The 15,342-nt window shown below is 43.3% G+C and overlaps 1 protein-coding gene across 4 annotated transcripts in view; it reads right to left on the reverse strand.

Moving 5' to 3' along the window:
- The window catches only part of kmt2a (lysine (K)-specific methyltransferase 2A), a 55,372-nt gene extending 43,734 nt beyond the window's left edge, over nucleotides 1–11,638 (reverse strand). For all 4 annotated transcript variants that reach the window (XM_064984230.1, XM_064984229.1, XM_064984227.1 and 1 more), the window contains exons 1-2: nucleotides 11,156–11,638; nucleotides 307–379 (exon numbers count right to left, since the gene is read on the reverse strand). In XM_064984230.1, the coding sequence (XP_064840302.1) occupies nucleotides 307–379; nucleotides 11,156–11,401 (319 nt within the window). In that variant the 5' untranslated portion in view covers nucleotides 11,402–11,638. The remainder of the gene's footprint in view (nucleotides 1–306; nucleotides 380–11,155) is intronic.
- Between the last annotated feature and the right edge of the window lie 3,704 nt (nucleotides 11,639–15,342).

A 15,342-nucleotide genomic window follows, 5' to 3' on the forward strand; every position in this document is an offset into this window, starting at 1 on the left:
GACTGACCTGCACAGAGCCCTGACCTCAACTCCATCAAACACCTTCGGGATGAATTGGAATGTTAACTGTGAGCCAGGCCTAATCGCACAACATCAGTGCCCGACTTCACCAATGCTCTCGTGACTGAATGGAAGCAAGTCCTTGCAGCAAAGTTCCAGCATCTAGCGGAAAGCCTTCCCAGAGGAGTGGCGCAGCAAAGGGGGACCAACTCCATATTAATGCCCATGACTTTGGAATGAGATGTTGGACGAGCAGGCGTCCACATACTTTTGGTCATGTAGTGTACATAAATAAAAACACCTCACCTGCCAACGTCCTCGACTGACTCTGCATTCTTCGGTGTTCACTGACTGCACCAAAGCCTCCAAACGCTCCTTCCTATGGCAGGAAAAGACAAGATGCATGAAATCTGACCAAAACGTTAACACGTTTGTCGAAATACTTCAATAGAATAACAGCATTAAAGTATTGTTTTTTTTAAGGTCAAAGTGATGAATGAATAAACTGATTCAGAATACAAAGCATCCAAAGACAGAATATTCAGGCCTAGCTGTGCACTTCAGTCATCCTGAAACCACTCATAACGAAGATAGTCTAGTCCCCTTAAAAAATACATTAGCGCAAAACATATTTTCTGCTGAATTATCTTAATTTTCATCAGAAGCGCAAAACTATTTGGCTAGGAGCCACACAAGTAAATTAGCTTACAATGAAAAAGCAAGGTACTTGTGCAAAAATGATTCGTGGCCATGATATTTCTAATGTTTATCATTGAAACAATGTATCCAGCTACATTTTCTGTTTGGCTTGAAGTTAATCTGGCATTTTACCTGAGAAAAGTAGGCTACAGCGAGAAAAACAGCAGAGAAATGTAGCTACACAGTCAGAGCGCAGTCTGCTGATATAATGCCTGTTAGTGAATTCCCATCCTGGGGAAGAGCAACTGAAACACAAAATGTGTCTGATGTCAGGCAGTAGTGATGCACCGATATGATATTTTTGGCCGATACCGATATGCTATATTGTCCTTGTCAAAAAAATAATTAATAAATAAATATACAGATAACCGATACTTACAATTTTTGCGGCTTTTTAAGCATTCTAGTACAATTAAATAGCTAACACACACACACACACACACGGACGCAGCGGTCTAAGGCACTGCATCTCAGTGCAAGAGGCATCACTACAGTCCCTGGTTCGAAACCAGGCTGTATCACATCCGGCAGTGACTGGGAGTCCTATAGGGCGGCACATAAATTGGCCCAGCGCCATCCAGACCATCACTGTAAATAAGAATGTGTTAACTGACTTGCCTAATTAAATAAAAAGGTCACACACACACAGACTAACCAAAAGTTATTTTGTCAGAATTTACATAAATCCTCATTACCAGTAAAACATAACCAAATGTATTTCTTTCACTCACTTGCTGTGATGTTTCGTTGTTCATTTGTTTCATTCTCAACCAGGATTTCTATGGAATGCCATTTGGATCTTTGGGTGTCAAAAAAGACACTAGCACAATTTGGCGTGTCAAATAACACGACAAACTGTTTCAGTAGCTATAGTTAGCTAGCTAACTACATAGCTAGGCGTCATCTAAAATAATACTAATTTACAAGACAGTTCTTATTTGGTTAATGGCGGTCGGACAAATCTCTGCGAAGCTAGCCGCAATAAGGATGAGGTACAATAGTGGAATTTGCAGTTAGCCTTCAAAATAAAAGGTATGGCATAATTCTACTATTTGCATCACTGTCAGTTACATACTTTTATTTTGAAGTTAAACCACAAATACCACTATTGTACCTAATCCTTATTGTGGCAAGCTTCACAACACATAACCCGGTCCGGTCGAGCATCACTAGCCAGATGAAGCTAGCTGGCTGGTTATGTTAGCTTGGGAAACAGGGTGAAGTAGCTGACTATTTATTTTCATGAACTGAAGTTCAATTTCAATAGACGAACAACAAGTGGCAACCTAGCTAATACTTTCTCACAAGGATCCCTAAATCATTGCAAAGAATAATGAAAATGACTGCAGGTTCTACTGGTGATTGTTTTCAGGTTGGTTACATTGGTGCTAGCTAGCTACCCCAGCAGTTGTGGTCAAACAAATGATGCTTTATTACCAATGCGGTATTGCAAACACCAGCCACGAACAAACTTTTTTTGTACAGCTTTGACAGTGCTACTATCTTTGACACGCAAAGACCCAAACGGCGTTCCATAGTATGTATGTCGTGAAGCTAATAGCAGTGACGCTATTACTGTGTAACTCCGGTAAGGCAACATCTGAAAAAAAATAGCTCACTTGGTAGTGTATACCGGGTGCCCGACCAGTCGGCGAAAGTCAACATCACCCACGACAGAGAACGGTTGATTGTCAAGGGCAATGAATTCCATTATCTTGGCTTTAATGAATTTCGGCTGAGTTGTCTCGCTGAAAAATGTCTTACCCTTTCAAATGACTGCTCGATCTACACAGCAGACATTGTGGGCTAGGTTAGGAGTCCTGTGTTGCACGTGCCGTTATTATGTTATATAGGTATGCACGGTAGCTTTCACATCGGTTTTTAAAACCTGTTTTGGAGACTAGTTTTTGTTTGGAATTTCAGATGACTGACGTGACCCGTTACTCAGGCCCAGAAACTAGGATATACATATACTTGGTAGCATTGGATAGAAAACTCTGAAGTTTCTAAAACTGTTAAAATAATATCTGTGAGTATAACAGAACTGATTTGGCAAAAGAAAACCGAGGAAAATCAATCCAGTTATTTATTTATTTTGAGGTCACAGGCCATTTCAGTGGTAGCCTATGGGAAATACAAATAGATAGGACCCAGATTGCAGTTTCTATGGCTTCCACTAGATGTCAACAGTCTTTAGAAAGGGTTTCAGGCTCGTTTTTTTTTTTTTTTTTTAAATGAGTAGTTGGAAGAACTACAAGGTGTCTCATTAGAAAAGTAGCCTTGTTGGTGCGTGAATGAAGTGCTCGCTCTTCGTTATTTATCTTCCCTATTGAACATACTATTCTACTACAAACGTACTATAAAACGCCCATTCATTGTGTAGCTGGGACCATTGGGATTGCAAACAGGAAGATCTTCAAAAAGGTAAGTGATTTATTTAATCGCTATTTGTGATTTTGTGACACCTGTGCTGGTTGAGTATTTGTGTGGGGCGCTGTCAGATAATTGCATGGTATGCTTTCGCCGTAAAAGCCTTTTTGAAATCTGACAGTTGGATTAACAAGAAGTTAAGTTTTTAAATTATGTATGACACTTGTATTTTCATGAATATTTAATATTACGATTTTTGTATTTTGAATTTCCCGCTCTGCAATTTTACTGGATGTTGTAGGTGTCCCGCTAGCGGTTCACGCGCCAAAAGAGGTTATTGTCTGCGTTAAAACTAGACATAGGGCCGATACTGATGTGGCATTTTTAGCTAATATCGGCCAATTACGATATCTTTCATCCCTAATAAGAAGCATTTAAGATGAGTTAACAAAAGCAGCAAGATATTTCTTAGGCACTCTTTTTTGCTGTCTGAAAAACACTGAATTCTGCGTTTACAGGGCCCCTGTGAACTAAGGGCTTTTTCGTAGCCTATACCACAAAAGGGAAAATTGCTGAATAAGCCTATTAGCATAGCTAGATAGAGAAGCTACAGATAGATATTTCATCAGATGTATAAAATGTGAAGCATCCGGATAGCGTTTATGGTATGGTAGTAAATATGGTAGTGAGAGGAAGCCCAGTGGCGGGCAGTGGGAGAAGATGGATTTGGGCCGACATTCTGCAAACGTACTTATCGATGAAACATTTGATCTCAATACAGTTCTGTTCCCAAAACTAGAATCGGTTACCAACAGAGTGGACCAGGTTTCGTAGATCTTAGCCTTTGACAAAGTTGCAAAAAATGGCATTGTTTAAAAGGAATGCAAAGGCGAATTGAGTTATTGCACACGCGCACTTCAGAGCAGACGTTCCCCAACAGAAATATGCTATTGTAGGCTAGAACACGCCATCGGATCTAGCTCGTGCCTGGCTCTGCCCACTGTGGCTCATTTGTTCCCATTTGAAACAACAAGCTGTGGCCTACCTTGGTTTAGTTCTAAAATCTTTGGGGAAACATTTAATATAGCATTTGACGGGCACAGGCAGTCAGTCATAAGGCTACACAGATGTATTTAATGATATCTACTGCACCGTTGAGAATTACATTTGTTTCTCTTCACTTTCAGGAAGTACCATCAAAGCACACAGGTATCCATAGCAGCAGTGGTTGCTAGGCTGCCTAACATCTGCTGTGATGTCACCCACTCAGTCAGGTCATCTTTGAGAGGGCCTGATTGGATGACTCATCTCCTGACATAACACACACATTCACTTATTGGGGTACTTATTTTACTTTCCTCTTAAATGTTTCCCTCTTCTAAATTTTGAGGTAAGGCACAGTGAACGAGGCCATCTGTAGGAGTTACCGGAATTCAAAAATTCCAAAGCAACCCAAACAGCATGTTACACATGACTAATAGTGATCTCTCAGTTGACTAGGCTGCATCTCAAATGCCCGTTTAAAACGCTACTTGTGTCAAAAGTAGCACACTAGACAGGGAATAGGGTGTCATATGGGACACAACCCTCGTCTACAACTGTATATGATGGTGAACCTAATCAGTGCAGTCTCTACAGTGGGGTGTGGGATACTTTATATCAGGATATAAACGAGTCACAATCACAGCACCAGGAAGTGTGTCCTTGGATTGATTCAATTAAAGATCCTCTCCGCTCACTTGGAATTGGACAGAAATGGAATATTACTCAGTCTCCAGGACCCTCCATTTGTAATTATGTCTGGGCCACAGGATGAGTGTGTAACAGTAATTATAGAGAAAGCAGATAAAACAGGAGGCAGATGGACTCAATGCCATCCAACACCAAGGTGGGACTCTGCTCATGAACTGCAAAATGCCTGTAAATTTAACAGCAAACTTATATTAGATTGTCAGTTTAACTATCACAAGTATTGTTGTTTATGACAGTCAGCAGTACTGAGCATTAGAGACTTGGACAACTGGGCAAGTTAAGAGGCCAAAGACAACTCATATATGCATGTCAGAAATCACCAAAGTCCTTAGATACCCATCTTTGCTAGGCCTTACCCCCACAGATCATATACAGCCACCCAACCCTAGGGCTGGTGAGATTAATATCGCAACGTTCCCGTGGAAGTCTTTTGTGTGACTCCGTGTCGGAGGAGTGGGGGTGTGTCATTTCATAATCTTTATTTAGAGCAGCATGTGGGGCTGCAGTTTAAGTCCCTTCGGCCCAGTTTGTAGAGCAGCTGCTGTCTAGGAGTCCACACTACAGTTTTAACTCCAACCTGAATAGCACAGCCAACTTGTTAACATCACATTTACTATTAATATAGTGATTAGGACACATTCAGTCCACTGCAATTTAATTTGGCATATAGCCTAGATTTTTGTTTGTGATGACAAGTGTTGATCATTTGCAATATAATAGCAACCTCAAATGACCAGCTTTGCCCTTTTAAAATCATCAATTTTTAAATCATGTTGCCCACCGATACCTGCATTTTTAGATCGATCCATCTCTCACTTCAACTCTGACACTGATTGTCTCTGTGCTGCAGTTCATACAGGCAGTGTTTCTCAGCATCTTCTCAGGCAGGCTGCTAAAGCTGTTGGTTGGTTGCAGGGAACTAAGGGGGGCGGAAAGTGACAAACGCGAGTAGCTCGATGACATCACAGCTCTGCCTCTCTGGCACTCACAAACACTCGTCCTCCCTTCGCGTGAACCACACCGCAAGATGTAAACAGAGCCAAAACACGAGGGGAGGAAGAGGAAAGGGGGATGGGCAGAAAAGGAGGATGTGTGTGTGTGTAAGTTTGTGTGTAAAAGGGGGAGGTGGGGGGCAGCATCTTGACCACCTGGTACAGCAACTGAGCCTGTGCATGTCTCCAGGGGGACTGCAAGGATGAAAAGGGGTTGGGGTTGAACACGCTCGCACAGAAGCAAGCTAAATCCCAATCTAAACAAGCCTCCCACACACTAAAAGCCTCCCACTCCCCGTGCAGCCAGCCATGCGCTACAGAGGCACACACTCACTCCGCGCCCACAGGCAACCCGGGGAGAGCAGCATGCTGCGAAACCAAAAAGGCTTATGGGCTCACTTGCAGGACAGGGAGCCACCTGCTACGGCTAGGACAGGGGAAGACAGGTAGCCTTGCGGTTAAGAACATTGTGCCAGTAACCGAAAGGTCGCTGGTTCGAATCCCCGAGCTGACTAGGTGAAGAAAAAAAAGGGGGGGGAAAAAAGGTCTGTGCTCTTGAGCAAGGCCATAATTGATTTTGTAGACACTACAAAAAAAACAAATAAAAATGTAGAATGTACAGTCGGGGAGAAAGGGGATGAAAGGCAGCATGCATAGCCTAGTCGGAAGGCTCTTGTTAGAAGAGGGTGACAAAGGCTTTTGTCGTCTACGCAGACTCCACATTTTCTTACTCCTGCTTGTGTTTGTTTCCCATCCACAACATGCTAATTTGAACCTACATTTCCACATCATGAATTGCCTCGTCTTTCCTCAGATTAGCTAAAACAGAGCAACAAGTCCAATTCAATGCGGAGATGTTCATGTTCCTGTCTGCTAGTTGGGCCTGTCCCTTGCAAGCACATAACTATCAGAGCGGATGTAAAAGTGGTTTAAAGTATTCGGTTTTGCATCACTAGCAAGTGGGTGTATGTGGGCGAGGTGAGAAGCCCAAAGTAACTGTTCTTGAATCAGAAGAAAACACTAGTTAGCTCTATTCAGCTAACGCTTTATAAAATGTATTCACCTACTTTTAACATCTGTCATTTTAAAACACCAGGCAGAGAAGTACCAGCAAGTAGCTCCCTTTAAAACACAGAGTAAATGAGAGTCACTGAGGGCTGCTCCGCTCTGCTCTTCAGGACTGCTGATGCGCCACACACACACACATGGCTGCCTGCCATCCCTGTAACCCCATATATCCACATCATGTAGTGCAACTGATCATTAACTCTCAGCCCTGGCATATTTGAAAGCTGTAGAATTCAACTTGGAAGTTTGGAGCTATCTAAATGCCTAGAGAACCTTAAGTCCCCCTTTAATTACTAGCATTGTTAAAAGTTTAAACTTTGACGCTTCCCCCAGAATTCTAAATCATTTCATACTGTATAATTATCTGTCGAGACATCTGCCTTTTGAAGTTTCAGAGAGTCCTTGTACATCACTGCGCTAAACCCCGAGTGAATATCGAGAGGTGTCAGGGGGAAATAAGTATGCCAAGAGACTTGCTTTGCAGTTTGAAAATTCTGAACGTGGTCAGGGAATAAGATTACGAGCACAGGGAGAACTCAATCTGTGTTTATTTAACAATTGCGATTGATGCAATGAATGGAGGGCAGGAAAAACCGCATGATATTTTGTACTACGCAACTGTATTATTAAAATAACAAAACAAAAAAAAAAAAATCAGCAAAGGTCTGGAGCTGAGTACAGACAAATGTGCCTCCTGATCGTATTCTCATGATAGTAATTTGGAGCAGCCTTCCCTCAAAATCCACACTGATACCTCTGAGCAGCCGAATGAAGAACTAGAGGCTTCACTCCGATTTACTATGGATACTTCTCCCCTCCTTTGAATCTCAATCGAGGAGGAGATCATACTGTATTGTATATGCCCTTCCGGTGGCACATTCCTAATAAAAGGCCACTGGGGAATTCTGGTCAGATTGCTCTGGCCAATGACTGATTTTTAAATTTTATTTAGGCAAGTCAGTTAAGAACAAATTCTTATTTACAATGACTTCCTAAACCAGCCAAACCCAGACTATGCTGGGCCAATTGCGGGTTGTGATACAGCCTGGATTCGAACCAGGGTGTCTGTAGTGATGCCTCTAACACCGAGATGCAGTGCCTTAGACCGCTGCGCCCATCGGGAGTCTCGGAAGAATTCAAAAAAAAAAAAAAAGGGAATTCTGAGTGTCCCACTAAAGATTGATATTCGTCTCTCTCGGGTGCCAAAATACCGGGTAAAAAAAACAGATACTGCTAGAATTGATGGCTCATGTTCCCAACACCTCACACCCACAGTGGCAGAGAGAGGCATCTCCGACCAGCACCCTAATCAAAACAAAGCTGAAGTCGCCTCCTGCGAGGTGTAATAAGGGGCATAAAGTATGGGGGACCAACCCCACACACAATTGATGGCTTTCTCACAGCCCTGAAAGCAGAGGTGAAAACCCTTTGGCCGCCTGCTAGAGCAGAATAAAGCAGTGGATGGGAGGGTCTGTGACTAATTCTCCTCCCAGCGTAGTCCCTAGGGGAGGAGGCTTCGCTCTTCACCCTTTGATATCAGTGCCTGTGCTCTTTCAGCCGTCTGCACTTCATGAAAGCTGGAATAAAAGCAGACAAAGCTTCCTGCTTGGATCCACGCACTGTCTCGGGGACGGGAGCTCCGCCATATAAATAGGGCAAACACCTGCTGGACCCCTTCCGCCCAAACAACATTTAGCAAAAACCAGTGAGGCAAAGCATTCAGTTTGCTAACAGCTATTCAGCTGCACTTGTGTGAGGGATTGACATCGGTCTTAAATCGGAGTCAAGCGAGAGGGGTTTGATTCTAAAGACAAAACAAAAGTGAGTCTGATTTTTGTTAAAGGCCAAACAAATGTCCCCAAAAAAGACACCTTTGGCAGATGGGCGCTTAAATAGACAACCATCATTTGGCTGGATCAATAAACATTTAAATACCCAATTCAATAGCCTACAAATGCTGCAATTTGAACAACAATGGTCTACAAGCCCTCTTTTGAGGGATCCCAAAAGGCTTGGCTAATCTATTCCAAAGTGGCAGCTGTCAGAAGAAAAGTTGAGCTCAGACGGCCCCTGTGTGGCTGAAGTGGATTTGGGTCTGCTTGGAAGGCGGGGCTCAGTGTCCGGCTGCTCCATGAGCTCAGCAGGCTGCGATGAGCCAGAACAATCCTGCCCAGGCGCAACAGCCACTGAATGAAATCACAATGCTGTGTCTGCAACATCCATGAGTGGCAAGTTACACTGGGATTTTGGCCGTATGTCCCCACCGCATCCCAGCGTGTTTTCCCAAGCTCTTTGTGTGTCTTGGGATAGAGGGGGACATGTTGATCTGCCTTCCTATTTAAAAAAAAAAGTGTTAGTCCAGACAGAGGGACTCATTTCTATAGCACTGGCCAACATCAAAGTAGATTATATTAACCTTTCGGCTAATCTACTAGTGATGGTAGGAGACTGTAAACACACACAGGACAGAATCAGTGTTTCCAGATACCGCAATAGTTCTTATGATAAGGGGCTTATTGAAAAATCACACATGAGGGAGTGAGGGACTGGAGAAACCTCAAAATATATTTTCTTAACATCAAACCTGAATTACCCCAATAAGTACTCTAATATAACAGTACATCTTACAACGTTGATAAAGTGTTGAGTTACCCTCCACGTCCGATTCTACTACAACACTAGGGTCTACTCCCACTGCATTGAACGCGTGCTCATCATGAAAAAATAAAGATGGTAGTTCGCTAAACCCGAACACACCCCCACATCACAAGGTCCGACAACACAAAAAAAAAGGCTCGTTATTGTAGCTCGCTAGCCTACCGTCAGTACTTAGAAAGATGGAATTCGGAGGAGCACACATCAAACACACATGACACTGGCGAACCATTCTCAGCCCAACAAAAAAAATTGTAGTTCGCTAGCACTTCATCAGATGTCCACAATGCCGACATTATTTTGATACTACGCACTGTGTGAAGACGGGGAAAAACATGTCCACCTCCCATTTTCCTATGGATCAGCAATAGCTAGCTACCGTGGCGTAGTGCGTAGCATGGTAACGTTAGGTTCATGAGCTAAACACTTAGCCAAATGTGCGAGTCTTACTACAAAAGCTCAAATCCATCACTTAGCGAGCTACCCCGACCATTAGCCATACCCAAATATCTAAATCGACAATGTTGTTTCTAACTATTGTAGCGTCTACCTAGCAACTTTAGAAGCGTGGATCAAGGCAGAAAGACGAATAGTAGCTAGCTGATCATTTAGGCAAGGTAAATAGCCTCGTTCGATGGTTAGCATTGAACTGACACCTCGCAGCAAGCTATGGATAACGACAGCTTCTTGAACTCTTCGATATACTATAGGTGTTTAATGTTAAGCTAGTCAATGTTTGCAAAATAAAGTGTCTAACGTTCCTAGGTTATTGCAATTCAAATGAGTGGAGTATAATTAACGTTTGGTAGCTAGATGCCTTAGCAAGAATCAAAAACATGAAGTTCAGGTTAACTTGTCCTCCCTAAATTGACATGTTTTGTTTTCAAACAGGAACCTCGCTCGCTAACCGGGAGGTCCCATGCTACAGTGTTATTCAATGTAACACTAGCATCACAGAAATGTACCAAAGACTGAGCCAACGTTAGCTAAAGTTAGCATGTTACTGTATCACACTGGCTCGTAGGACCTGATCCTGAACTCTGAAGAGTTGATGGTGAGATATGATGAGGCTCTATCCCCACAAGGCACCACTCCACAACTAAGCCAACAATGGCCGCTAACCAGATACTGTAGCTTTATATCACATCCCTCTATTTTCACCTCTGTGGCAATGTTAGACAACTAGACAGACAATAATGAATTCACTTTGGCCAAATTTTGTCTAGAAAGTCACCAGGCTACTTTTAACTATTCACAACATCAGCACCGTTGGTGCTACTCAGCTAGCTACTGATCCTAAACGGGCTTCCTTGTTGTGACTTGTATGGTGAATCACTGTGAAAGGGATAACTTAACGTTAGTAACAGCACATGGATTGAAGCATGTTGATGGGCTTGATACCCAGTGTGGGGATCAAGGCCAAACAAAAAGTTAACTAATCTGCGATGACAAGTTGAGTCACACTCCTAACACCGAATACGGAGGCAGCAACATAACTCCTTGGTACTATACCATTGCTAGCGCGTGTTCGACACTTCATGTTACACTTCTCATTGCAGCTATTTCACGTTAGCAAGCTAGCTAACAACCAACCACAATCAAGTTGGTCTTTCACTTACCTCCCCGCTGCTTGAACCACTCGACTCTCCCAAAACATCCCGAAATTTCTGCAGGTTGCAACCGATAGCAGATGAGACCTGTAACGCAGCATCAAAGCCGGGTCCGAGCCCAGCCGTGTTAGGGTGGGTCCCTGTGCTACTTCGAAGGGAGGCAGTGACCCGGATTCGGCCCGCTCTCCTCCCGGTGCCTAAGTTGCTGCTCCCTCCGGGCCGAGCGGGGAACCGCCACCGACAGCTGTGCGCCATTTTACACTCTGCCTGTCTGCCCTAAGATCAGAGAGCTCAGTGGGCGTAGCCCTAAACCAGCGTTTCACATAACCCCCGCACCCTTCACCACGGTGAAAAACATCCGTATCCATGTTGCGGGGTGGAGATAAAGTGGCCCCGAATATGCATTTATTCAATGTTCCTAGTCAAAAAGCGTATAGCCATAGCATAGCTAAACATGTTCCAGGGCCGTGTCCGGAAAAACACCTAACAGTCCTAAGCTACTGATGCTTGATCCATCTCAGAGAACCGATTAAATTCCTAATTATATGATCCATCCAACGCAAGCCCACATGAAAGATGTGTAGCTGCCAGCCAACTAGAAAGCCACGAACTCGCAGTCAAACAGAGCAGAGAAGTCGTAGCTAGCTAACGAACAGCTAATAGCTAGCTAACGCTGATATTCACAACTATGCCAATAGATACATATATTACATTTAGTCGACAAATCCCAAATGGCAGACTGGAAATTAAAGTATCTAACGTTAGCTAGCTAGACCGTGTCTTACAACGTGACGTGGTAGAACTCGCTAGCTAGCCACATTTTAACGTTAGTTCAAAAGTGTAGACTGGCAAAAAAAATAGATACGTTATCTTAATTAAACAATGATTGAAACAACTAGCTAGGTAATTGACCAAATACAAAATATAACTGCGACTACACATACAAGTGGTTGAATTTCTATCAGGAAGTAGGTTGGCTTAAGGTTTTATTTATTTAATTGCGCCATAAACAACCTGATATGAGCAGAAGGAACGTGGTCATATATGGGTCGGACATCGATCGCGATTGGTGCCAAAATCATGAAAACGCAAAGCATAAATTGCTTACTTTCATAAATCCTACAAGACAGTCACTAACACTGTTTTTGGTCTGTTATTAAACTTTTAATTACAATTGGAAGTGTTAAAATTGCAATGCACCTGCAATTGTACCTGAAACACACTACATTCTGAAATACTTAATTTACACAAATTTACAGTCTTTCTTTAATGATAGTTAATTTATCATTTATTTGTATAACAGTTACTTCAACTATATTTACACTATAACCTGATCACCTGTATAACACAATATTATGTAATATATGATTTCTTATTTCAGATGTCAGAAACACAAACACTGCAGTTAAAAATAAATCAAATTAAACATATTTTAACTATTTTTCAGAAACAAATTGCACTTTCATCTCAGCTACTTAAATCAATTAGAAGCCATACCCTTCCAGATTTTTTGAAAACTACAGGTTCACTAACAGTGAAATGCTTACTATGGGTCCTTCCCAACAATGCAGAGGGAAACATTAAAAGAGAAATAATAGAATAATAGACAAATAATAGCACAAGGATAAATACACAATGAGTAACAATAACTTGGCAATATACACAGGGTACCCAAACCGAGTCATTGAGTAATTGAGGTAGAAACGTACATCATGCTGTGTGGATGTTTTTCAGTGGCAGGCAGTGGGAGACTAGTCAGGATCGAAGGAAAGATGAACGGAGCAAAGTCAAACCAATTAAAATCCAATTGTATTTGTCACATGCGCTGAATAAAACAGGTGTAGACCTTACAGTGAAATGCTTACTTACAAGCCCTTAACCAACAATGCAGTTTTAAGAAAATATTTTTTATATGCATGGATAACAGAGTTGCAGCAGTGTTCCAGAGGGGAGGGGGGGGGGGCTAATACAAATAGTCTGGGTAGCCATTTGATTAGCTGTTCAGGAGTCTTATGGTTTGGAGGTAGAAGCTATTTAGGAGCCTCTTGGACCTAGACTTGGCACTCTGGTACAGCTTGCCGTGTGGTAGCAGAGAGGACAGTCTATGACTAGGATGGCTGGAGTCTTTGACAATTTTTAGGACCTTCCTCTGACACAGCCTGATATAGAGGTCCTGGGTGGCAGGAAGCTTGGCCCCAGTGATGTACTGGGCTGTATGCACTACCCTCTGGAGGCCGAGCATTTGCCATACCAGGCAGTGATGCAACCAGTGATGCAACCATGCTCTCGATGGTGCAGCTGTAAAACATTTTGAGAATCTGAGGACCCATGCCAAATCTTTTCAGTCTCCTGAGGGGGAAAAGGTTTTGTCGTGCAGGAGTGGCTTCAGTGTGTGTTGATTTATAAAAAAGAATCACATCTACATAAATATTCAGACTCTTTACTCAGTACTTTGTTGAAGCACCTTTGGCAGTGATTACAGCATCGAGTCTTCTTCGGTATGACGCAACAAGCTTGGCACACCTGTATTTGAGGAGTATCTCCCATTCTTCTCTGCAGATTCTCTAAAGCTCTGTTAGTTTAGATTGGGAGCGTTGCTGCACATCTAATTTCAGGTCACTCCAGAGCTGTTCGATTGGGTTCAAGTCCGGGCTCTGGCTGGGCAAATCAAGGACATTCAGAGACCTGTCCCAAAGCCACTCCTGCATTGTCTTTGCTGTGTGCTTAGGGTCATTATCCTGTTGGAAGGTGAACCTTCGCCCCAGTCTGAGGTCCTGAACGCTCTGGAGCAAGTTTTCATTAAGGATCTCTCAGTACTTTGCTCCGTTCATCTTTGCCTCAATCCTCTCGTCTCCCAGTCCCTGAAAAACATTCCCACAGCATGATGCTGCCACCACCATGCTTCACCATAGGGATGATGCCAGGTTTCCTCCAGACGTGACGCTTGGCATTCAGGCCAAGGAGTTACATTTTGGTTACATCAGACCAGAGAATCTTGTTTGTCATGGTCTGAGAGTCTTTAGGTGCGCCTTTTGGAAAACTCCAAGCGGGCTGTTATGTGCCTTTTACTGAGGAATGGCTTCCTGCTGCAGAGATGTTTGTCCTTCTGGAAGGTTCTCCCATCTCCACAGGGGAACTCTGGAGCTCTGTCAGAGTGACCATAGGGTTGTTGGTCACCTCCCTGACCAAGGCCCTTCTCCCCCCAATTGCTCAGTTTGGCCGGGCGGCCAGCTCTGGGAAGAGTCTTGGTGGTTCCAAACTTCTTTTAAGAATGATGGAGGCCACTGTGTTCTTGGGGACCTTCAATGCTGCAGAAATGTTTTGGTACCCTTTCCCAGATCTGTGCCTCGACAAAATCCTGTCTCAGAGCGCTACGGACTATTCCTTCGAACCCATGTCTTGGTTTTTGCTCTGACATGCACTGTCAATTGTGGGACCTTGTATAGACAGGTATGTGCCTTTCCAAATAATGACTAATCAATTGACTTTATCACAGGTGGACTCCAATCAAGTTGTAGAAACATCTCAAGGAGCATCAATGGAAACAGGATGCACCTGAGCTCAATTTCAAGTCTCATAGACAAGGGTCTGAAGACAAGGGGTCTGAATACTTTCCAAAGGCACTGTACTTGAATAAAAGAAAGGGGCATGGATCAGTAAACCAGTCACTATCTGGTGTGACCACCATTTGCCTCATGCAGCGTGACAAATCTAATTTGCATAGAATTGATCAAGCTGATTGATTGTGGCCTGTTTAATGTTGTCCCACTCCTCTTCAATGGCTGTGCGATGTTGCTGGATATTGGCGGGAACTGGAACACGCTGTCATACACGTCGATTCAGATTATCCCAAACATGCTCAATGGGTGACATGTCTGGTTTTTTCAGCTTCCAGGAATTGTGTACAGATCCTTGTGAAATGGGGCTGTGCACTAAACGTGATGGCGGCGAATGAATGGCACACCGATGAGCCTCAGAATCTCCTCACGGTATCTCTGTGCATTCAAATTGTCATTGATAAAATGCAATTGTGTTCATTGTCCATAGTTTACACCATCCCATACCATTACCTCACCGCCACCATGGGGCACTCTGTTCACAACGTTGACATCAGCAAACCCACTCGTATGCTCAGCACAGTTGAAACTGGGATTCATCCGCGAAGAGCACGCTTCTCCAGCGTGCCAGTGGCCATC

This window comes from Oncorhynchus masou, chromosome 13, assembly GCF_036934945.1.
Source record: "Oncorhynchus masou masou isolate Uvic2021 chromosome 13, UVic_Omas_1.1, whole genome shotgun sequence".
Lineage (NCBI taxonomy): Eukaryota > Metazoa > Chordata > Actinopteri > Salmoniformes > Salmonidae > Oncorhynchus > Oncorhynchus masou.